The sequence below is a fragment of the Telopea speciosissima genome, chromosome 11 (genome assembly GCF_018873765.1).
Source record: "Telopea speciosissima isolate NSW1024214 ecotype Mountain lineage chromosome 11, Tspe_v1, whole genome shotgun sequence".
Classification (NCBI taxonomy): Eukaryota; Viridiplantae; Streptophyta; class Magnoliopsida; order Proteales; family Proteaceae; genus Telopea; species Telopea speciosissima.
This window is the reverse complement of record NC_057926.1, coordinates 52,941,611-52,951,971: the sequence shown is the minus strand read 5'-3', so window position 1 is coordinate 52,951,971 and position 10,361 is coordinate 52,941,611. Positions and strand designations below refer to the sequence as shown.

The 10,361-nt window shown below is 39.8% G+C and overlaps 1 protein-coding gene across 1 annotated transcript; it reads left to right on the top strand.

Moving 5' to 3' along the window:
- Positions 1-8,974: 8,974 nt before the first annotated feature.
- Positions 8,975-10,012, top strand: LOC122645457 (mitogen-activated protein kinase kinase 9-like). The gene has a single exon (XM_043838762.1). The coding sequence runs from the start codon at positions 9,007-9,009 to the stop codon at positions 9,997-9,999; it is 993 nt and encodes a 330-aa protein (XP_043694697.1). The 5' UTR covers positions 8,975-9,006; the 3' UTR covers positions 10,000-10,012.
- Positions 10,013-10,361: the final 349 nt, after the last annotated feature.

Genomic DNA, 10,361 nt, shown 5'->3' with positions numbered 1-10,361 from the left:
TCCGCTCTCATTGTCCCCTGTGCACACGTAAGGGTTACACTTCCCCACTGAAAAAGCCAACATTGTTTTAAAATGATTCGAACACATGAAGGAAGAGAAAAATTGATATCAAAATAGGAAAGGGCACTGTTCTGCTCTTTATAAGCAGCTTTTAGTTAGGTTCCGGCCTTTTTTATTTTTTTTTATGGCATAGTAGAACTTTTTTCCTTTTACATATTTTTACCCATTAACGTTTAAAGAGCCTTTAGGTTAGGCTCTTCATAAGTCTTATTGAGATCAAGCTTAAGCATCAGCAGACCACTTTTACTTTTACTATGACACATCTAATATAAAATCTCATGCACCATAAAAATGTTATCAGAAATTGCTCGAGTAACTAAAAAAGCACTTTTAAGGACTAATAAGACTATTAAGAGATGGTTTTAATCTATTTATCAAGCATTTAGCAATTATTTTACATATCTGTGAGCAAAGACTAATAGACCTAAATTAATATACTCATCTCATCTCCTCTATAAGTGACTTTTGCTTAGGGATTAAGATAATAATTGTCTTATTAAATCATAAACGGAACTGGAAACATAAAATATCAATCTTTGGAAATTAATTAAAAATAAAATAATGAAAGAAAAGCGGGAAAAAAAAAAACTGAAAACAAAGGGTAGCAAAGTAGCATTAGCTAAAGAGTGATGCAAATGTATATTGAGAGAACTTGTGAGATTAATTTTAGATATAAAATCCAATTATCACATCATCTTTTACGTGGCAAAATAATGGGGACCATATAGGAAGCCCTCCCGAGCACGGATCATGTCCTTGTACAAGTACCGTCTAATGCCCTTTAGGGCCAGTCACATGGAATCCACTCCCACTATGGATCCCACAATGTATTCCATATGGCTGGCCCTAGAGGGCATTGGATAGTACTTGTACAAGGATACGATCCGACCTCCGCCCTCTCAGCCGTGAAAAGAATATTTTGTCTTCTTTTTATGGATTGGTTTTAAATTTGTTGAAATTGCTGATCTCAGTCACCTCTCAACCAATGTATAAAGAATGGAGAAAAGTTCTATATATGAGAGTGTATCGTTTACACCTAAACAGTAAACACAGGAGGTGAAAAATGACAGCTCCACCCCCATGATGCAAATGCATGCAGTCTCATTGGCCCCCACACTAGTACAGGAGTCACACTTCCCCACAGAGAATGTCGACCCATAAAGAATACTCAGCGTATGCTCATTGGTAAAGGTGGGACTCGGCTCTTGTCCAACACCCAACTGCCCGGGCTGTACGTGCAGCATCGGACACAGTGAGGCATGAAAAGACTGCCTCATCCCTGTCCGAGCGCCTTGCCGAGCAGGGGTGAGATGGTCTTTTCATGCCTCACCAAGTCTAGCACTGCACATGCAGCCCGAGCAAGGTGCTGAACAGAATCCTTCTCGGTAAAGGTGGGGGGATCCACAAGACTTAAGAGCAATCCTATCTCCCCATCACCAGCCTTCGAGTAGACTCCAACTCTCCGAGGAAGACAACACGAAGGAAGTATCACTTGCATGAAAAGCGCAATATCTTGATTTTGATTTTGACTTTTCCATTTAATTAATCCCTTTGGTTAACGTCTACCAAACAAAAAATCCCTTTAATTAACTAATTAATTAATGGTTAGAAACTCTTACCTCTTTAATGACAACGTTCTGCTGATACCATCACTCTGCTGTTTCCTATCGCTCTTCTGGACTTGCAAATTAACGTCATTCCTCACGACCGCTTTTTTCCGTCACTTTCGTGGACGTCACTGCTTTAGCAAATTTAGCTTTTTAGCCAAGATTTAGACATCACTGCTTAGGCAAATTTAGTTTTTTAGCCAAGATTGTGGGTAATCTGAACTACCCATGCTACCCCTTCCCTTTTAATAAATTGTCACAAGTATCCCACGCTCAGGGATGTTTTCACTATACGGATTGTTTTGACTTCAGGTCTCTTCACTAATCCATCTAGGGAGTCAAAGTTCAGCTCGAACTGGTGGGATCAATTGAAACCAATCGTTCCATCCCAGATATGAGTCAAATCAAACTCTAAACGGTTGGTTTTGGGTTGGGTTTTATAAAACTAGTAGAAATTGAAACTAAATCGGACCAATCAAATGTATTGACTGAAATTGAAAATCAAACTGAACCTAATAAAAATTGAGACCAGATAAGAAACCAAAAACCTAAGATTATCCCAAAAAAAAAATTATATATACATGTAAACCAAAAAATGGATCGGTCTAAACTGAAAATTCTTTAACGTTTTGGTCTCAAGTTGGCCCAATAACGGGCCGAAATAGATACTAGACGATTGAAACCAGACTGATTGACACCCTTAATTATCCATCTTTAATTTCATATCATTTCTTAAGATAAATGTGTGTCAAACATAAACTCTTGCCTTTTGAGATTGGTGTGTGGTTTGTGTGATTACAATTTCATCAAAAAAAAAAAAAAAAAAAAAAAACTCTTGTCAACGCAAGGTTTAGCTGCAAGTAGTCAAACCTGGAATTAGGCATTTGGCTGCTAAGGGGTGAGGGCTCTTTTCAGTTTGTGTCACATTTTTATTGATAAAAAGATGAAATGTAAGTAAAGAAAACATAACCCGAAATTTTAATGGGGAAAACATGTGTATAAATCCCCATGTTAATAGGCCTCTACACAAAAGTCATTATCTGTCATTGGTAGTTTCATTGACATTTAGGTTGTGTTTGGTATGTATCTTGGAATAGATTTTGGATGTCGAACAAATTTCAAAGATATAAATTAAAGAAGACGTAGGTTTAGAATGCAAGAAAATAGAGAAGAATCGGGCTTCATAATGCGTTCTAAACTCATAATAATGTATTCCGAAAATGCATACTAACCACAATCTTAAATTTCATAATGGGAAGGATTTCAAACACGAGATGTGCCACTTTACAACTGTTTCGATGAGCAACGCAATTCCACTACATTAGGCAATGGCTAGCTACTTCATCATCTTCAGTCTATGAAAGTACGAAATTAAATTGGTCGAAATGTAGTTACTCCAAATCTACCAACCTTAAAATTCAACAAATTCTCATACTTCATCATCTACAATCTGAAAGTATGAAACTTGGTTGAATGTTAAGGTCGGTAGATTGGAGTAACTTCATTTCGACTATTAAAAAAATAATAATAAAGGGTTTTCTTTCCTGTCACTATGACTAGTGAAGTATAAAGTTTTACTATTTGTTGCATGGGAGTACATGGTTTATTCCATGTGATAGAAGACCAGAGAAAAATCTAATTACTACAATTCAGCTTAAAATGAGTAGAGGAAGTAGTTAAAGTTACAAAAGATGTCATTTTGTATTTTATATTTATCTCCATCGGATGGCATTTTGTTAATTTTATTAAGACTATGAATTAGAATTTGAACAACTTTCCTAAGTTATTTTGGATTAAAATTAGGTCATTGAGATGTATGTGAGGTCCTCTATCATATGGACTAACCTATGTACTGCCAAGTGATAAATAATGAAGCATTATACTTCACTATGCATAACAATGCCTAGAAGAACCCATAAACAAAAAGATAAAAGTTCTAATATGTTGTGTTTTTTTAGGAGAAGAAAAAAAAAACATAGTATGTTATGTTATTTAAGTAAGTGAAACTTAAAATTTGAGCGTTTACCCAAAAAAAAAAAAAAACTTAAAATTTGGCATGTGATTATTCCAAGGGTGAACCTCTTCTATCAACAATTCGTCTGATGATTCAAAAAGGTAGGATTATATCAACACAGCTATTATAGAAAGTTTTTATTGCTTTGTAGGAAAAGGAAACATGTGGCCCCTCCCTTTGTAGATTCAGTATACGTCTCTCACTTCATAAACAATGGGATTCAAACTGATGCTCTCTCTTATTTTGACTTACGAGCCCCATGTGAGCCTCATATGAAGTATACCATTCTTCTTATACTGGCATCTTGGGAAACCCTCCCCCTATTTTATATTTTGAAAACATTTCAATTTGGGATTTTTTTTTTTTTTTTGAACAACTATCCTATTCGGCTATACCCTTTAAATATAATGGACTACTCAATTTGAGCAAAGTGGACAGCTACTTTGTTGTTTGAACATCGAATGGATTGAGGATTCTCAGTCTACTTTATTTGTACGCCTCGTAAACCTAATACCTTTTAATGGTTGGTGAAAGAAGGTAATAATAATAAACACATTGTCAATAGGGTACAGTCCTTTGATTTTTTTTCTTTTTGAATACGTGGACCTCTTGTATACGGATCGTGAGATTTTTGTTTTTCATACGTTTATTGACTTAAAGTGAGAGGTGCCTACACTTAAAGGCAATGTATAAATCTCTCCACCCTTCCTCTTCCAAAAAAAATAATAATAAGTAAAAGAGAGGGAAAGAGAGAGCAAGTGGTCATGGCACTCCACTAGCTTAATTGATACGCTTTTTAAAGGCCATTTGTTAAAATCGAAAATTCCTTATCTCAACAAATCCCAAATAAATTAGGCATGAACTAATTAATTACACTCAAAAGCAAAAGAGTTTTCTCCATTTATCCTAAATATAATTAAACATTTAAAATAAATGGAACATTTGTGTTGTCTTATATATAACTTCTAAATATCCTACAGTATGAATTGTTATCTATTGTGTTATCTCTTATCATTTGTCATGAAATTGTGAATTTAGTGGTTAAACAAATGATTAGGATTAAACGTTACAATAATGATTAATTAGACAGTTGAAATGTACAAGAACTTGCTTTTAGTCATTGCCTTATAATTTTTAGAAAGATTGAAAAATATAATAGCAAAAGGAGAGGGTTTCTCACAAGGGTAGTGATACATCCAATATTCACCGGGCCAATCAACGACCGCCACGTGTCACAGGACGACCCGCTCCATAGCTAAGGGGAACGAACCGGGGTCCCAGCACCACTCGGGGGCGCGGCCACCACTCGGGCGCGGCCCCGCATCAGGGCGCGGCCTCACCCAGGCGCGGCCTCCTCACTCCTCACTCACCCAGGCGCGGCCTCCTCACCAGGGCGCGGCCTCACCCAGGCGCAGCCTCCTCACCAGGGAGCGGCCTCACCCAGGCCCGGCCTCCTCACCAGGGCGCGGCCTCAGCGCAGCCACACATCCAGGCGCGGCCTCACCCAGGCGCGGCCTGCACCCAAGCAAGCATCGTGGGCACGTGAGGTGGGGGCCACCCATCTACGACCCTTCGTATCACTAAGACTCACGTCACTACCAGGACTCTAGACCGCCGCTTAGAGGTCACGTCATCTAGACGGATTCAAGCACCGAGGACGTTATCACCACACGCGGGTATCTATCCACCAAGGATCCTGATGCCACCCGGACACTCCCTCTCACGGGGAGATGGCCAATCAGGATAGAGTCCCGTTACCCAGGGCCTCTATCCACTCAACAGCACAATCGCCCTCAAACGGGGACTCTCCACACCGCCATACACCGCCATATGCTACTATAAAAGGCAAGGTACGCAACCCCATCAGGGGACAGCTAAACTCATACTGAATAATCACTATTCATCTATTTGCGCCAGGAGATCTAACTTTGGCATCGGAGAGCCCTAGGCCGGGACCACACCGGTTCTCTCTGATTGACCCCTTTGGTCCACTTGCAGGTGACGGCACTCGCAGGACCGCTCGACGATTTCTTGACGCAACAGGTAGTGTAAGAAGGAAGCTCCACACCACACCAATGAGATTTTAGAGAATGGTATCATCTACATGGGATTCACATGGTCAAACTATGAGAGAGAATGTTAATGTGGATCCCACGGCTCATTATGTTAGAGGACTTAGATTTGAATCTGCACTTGACAGCATAAGAAACATTTCTCAGTTTGATTCGCTTTGATTTCAAGGATGAAACCGTTGAATTTTTTTCTTCACCTAACCTCCAGCGTCTTCCGACCAGACCTAACACTGACAGCACCATCTAAGCTAAACGCTCAGGCCCCAAAACCGTTCATTTAGAACCGAATAAGATGATATTCACAAATGATCATAAAATTTCAAGGAAACATGCTTACAGTAGAATAAGATTATAACATATAAGATTGTGAAAGAATACCCGTTGAAGCATAAAATAGAATGGTTCATTTCCCTAGATCTTAGTTTTTTTTATTCTTTTTTGGGTACAATTTATAATTGATTCAAGTACTAACATTTAACAAGTTTACCTAAATCATAATCTATATTAATAGTTGGAGGCTTAGTATCAGATAATATTTATTAGTAAAATGTCTTTATGGGGTTTTTCATGAAAGCCAAAAACAGAATCTGTATTAACAGTTGGAGGCTTAATACTCTACATAATTTATTGGTGAATTATATTTGTGGATGATTCATGAATGCTAAAATAGGAACTAAACCGGCTATGAAACTGAATTCAAATCAAATAAGGAACCAAATACAAAACACTAATAAAAAAACAAAATTGAATTGATCCGGTTTTTTTTAAATGTGTTCCTACAGTCAGTTCAATTCGATTTTGTTTATGCATTTTGTATCTTGAATCGAATCAAAACTGAATCGATTGACACCCTTACATTTAGGTATCGTTCTTTGATAGAAAGAAATCATCCATCTATTCCAGATTTTTCAAGCTATGTTTGGAATCTTTGGATACCAAGAAGAGGAAAGAAATTTTCAAAAAAGAAAAGAACTTGAAGAGAGATAGATACATAAATCAATCATTGCACCATCATGATTTTTGTCTTATTTTTCATTCTAAGCATCCAAATCTAACCTAAAGGAAGCTACATTATAAAGATTCTGAAATTGATATGATGAGATCCATGTGGGGTGGCACCCCATGTGGGGAGCTGATCCCAACTCGAGGAGGAGTAAAACATTACTTTTACCCTTGGCACTTAAGTTTCCTTAGATAATACGTCTCTGATATCAATATGTGACCAATGGTACAAAAAGAAAGGGGTGGTTTTCTTTCAGACATAGTTAAGGAATTTTGAGGCCTTCACATGGTGTGTGGAGGGTATCGAAGAACAGTATATGGGTGTCAACCAGTCGGGCTCGGTCGGGTTCGATCGGGCCTCACGGTCCTTAAAGACTGCACCGTGATCGTCCGTTTAAGTATTCAGGTCGGGCCTGGTCGGGCCCGATCAGGCTAGGTTGGGCTTCGGGCTATAATCGGTCTAGTGTAATTGGACCTTAAACGCTGTTAAACTGAGCTATGAGCCTGGTTAAATTTAAACAGGCTTTAAACGGCACAACCTTAATAATTATGAATAAAAATTTCTCTGAGATGCAAGAATAGAAATGAATGAAAAAAAATGCATTCAGAGAAGTATCATAGAAGATGGATCTATGTTTGAATGACTACCAATAAATTTGGGGTATATAAGAACTAAAATATGGATGTTCCACGAGTTTTTATTTTTTTTATGTTTGGTTGATATTAATTCATGAATGGTTGGTAAATGGATTAAAACAACAGATGGGTTTAACGGTATGATGAAAATCAAAAATAGGATTTCATGGGATGAATCATGTTGGAACAAGCAATGTTTGCCTTTCTGAACTTGATGGTTGGGTTCATGCACCTTTGAGAATGAATTAAAAAAAGACAAAGGGTCTGGTCGGTCGGGCGCCCGACAGGCCCGATGGGCTAGGACCCCACACTGGGACCGCCCAATTACTAAATGTGTCGGGCTTAAGTAAACAAACCGGGTTGGACCAGGATTTAGTCGGGCAAGCTCGGTCGGTTCTACCAGGCCTAGCCCGAAATTGAGAGAGTCGAAAGATGAAGCAAGTTTTATGTTCAGAAAACAAAGGAGAAAGATGAATGAGTTTAACAAGCGAGCCAGAATTTATGCTCACATAAAAATAGAAAAAGTTTAAATTTAAAAAAATATTGCTAACCCTCTCCGAAAAATTATCCCCTGCAGTTCCTTGCTCGACCCAGTTCCCCAGTGCCTCTAATAAGGGGGGTGGACCCAACCCGGGCAAAGTGTTTGGGCAAGGGTAGGGTGGTCATTGCACCCCCAAACCTTGTTAGAGGCACTGGGGAACTAGGTCGGGCAGAGAACTGGAGGGGATAAAGATCCTCTCCCTCTCCTTCGAAATAAGTATTTATTAAGACATGTATCTACCATTGTATGTCATGTTAATTACTCTGGATGTACACCAAGATGATCCGAACTCTCGTAAATAGGAAGTAGGTATATACTTCTCCCTTACATTCGCACTAAAGAAAAAACTCTCTATTTTTTTTTTTTGGAAAAAGAAAAAATTAATATATTGACGAGAGTGATAGTTACAAATGTGCTAATTATCGCTGTCTGACTCTTGCTAAACGCTTGGTCACGGGTTCAAGTCCTGGAAACAGTTTCTCTGGAAATAGGGGTAAGACTGCATACATCTGACCCTCCCCAAACCTTGCTAAATGCGGGAGCCTTGTGCACTGGGTACGACCTGTTTTTTTAGTGATAATTACAAATGTGCCACTTATAGGAAACTTTACTTGCAAAGGAAGACAATGTACAAACTTTTTTCATTCCCTAATTAATATATTTTTCCACTAAAAAAGACTATCACTCTCAGTCTCTCATATTCACATGTGACGTCATTGCCATAATGCCATCCAATGATCGATACGAGCTTAGTTCAAAAACTTCTCAAAAAACTTTCTTCCATAAATACCCTTCTACGCATTTCAATGGGACATTTTTAATCCTCTGATCCTCCGTGCAGGGTCTCTTTACCCAAAAACAAATAAAAAAAATCCTCCGTGCAGGGGAACTCAACTCAATCCTAATCGTATACGATATTCCTATTTTACACCCAACGAACTCCTGCTTTCCTAGTTCTTTCCCACGTTTTCAATCCATCGGTGGAAATCCATGCCTATATAAACTCCTTCCCACTCCCACCTGTCTTCCCGAAAAAGCTTCCACCACTCTCTCACCAGTCACCACCAGCACAAGATGGCACTTGTTAGACAACGCCGTAACCTCAACCTCCGCCTCCCCTTGCAGGACTCCGCCGACTACCGCCCTCGCTTCACCCTCCAACTCCCTCCTACTTCACTCTCCTCCGCCATCATATCCGCCGGCGTCGCCCCCTCCACCACCACCATATCACAAGAAGTCGACCGCCTCTCCGATCTCGAGAAACTCAAAGTCCTCGGCCACGGCAACGGTGGCACAGTCTACCAAGTCCGCCACAAGCGCACCTCCGCCATCTACGCACTCAAAGTTGTCCGAGGCGATTGCGACACCACCGTCCGCCGTCAGATCTTACGTGAGATAGAGATCCTCCGCCGTACCGACTCCCCCTTCACCGTCAGATGCCACGGAATTTTCGAAAAACCGTCAGGCGACATCGCAATCCTCATGGAGTACATGGATGCCGATACACTTGATACCCTCCTCAAATCCAACGGAACCCTCTCCGAACTCTCACTCTCCAGCATTGCTCGACAAGTCCTTAACGGTCTTAATTACTTACACTCTCAGAAAATCGTTCACAGAGACATCAAACCTGCAAATCTGCTTGTGAATCAGAAGATGGAAGTCAAAATTGCAGATTTTGGAGTCAGCAAGATCATGTGCCGTATGCTCGAACCCTGCGATTCTTATGTGGGTACCTGTGCTTACATGAGCCCTGAGAGGTTCGATCCAGACACCTACGGTTCGAATTACGACGGTTACGCTGCGGATATCTGGAGTTTGGGGCTTACGCTATTTGAGCTCTATGTGGGTCATTTCCCCTTCTTGACTCCAGAGCAGAAACCCTATTGGGCTACGCTAATGTGTGCCATATGTTTCGGAGAACCACCAAGTTTGCCGGAAAGTGCTTCGGAGGAATTTCAGAACTTCATCAAGTGTTGTTTGCAGAAGGATTCGAGGAAGAGATGGACTGTTTCAGAACTCTTATCACACCCCTTTGTCGTCAAAGATCAAAAATCTGAAAATTAATCAGAAATTAAATCCTCGTAATCGTAATCGATTTTTGAAATCTCCGGCGACGGTACCTGTACATACTAAATGGGGATCTTTTCTTTTTTATTCTTTCTGGATAGGAATTTTGTGTACAGTTTTCATTTCCTTTTTCGGCCAATAACAAAGAGATTAGCAAAAATTAACTAAATTTATTCTTTCATATATTTTGTGCCAATTTTTTTTTGTTGCTTATTAACCATGGGATTGGTATCACACTGTACTGGATCCTAATCAGACGCTCAAAAAGTTCCCTGAATCTAAGTAGATCGTGGTACTGCGGCACTGACCTGCCGTCGACTTCCGGCATGACTTCTTCCGGCGACCTGACCAATGACCAA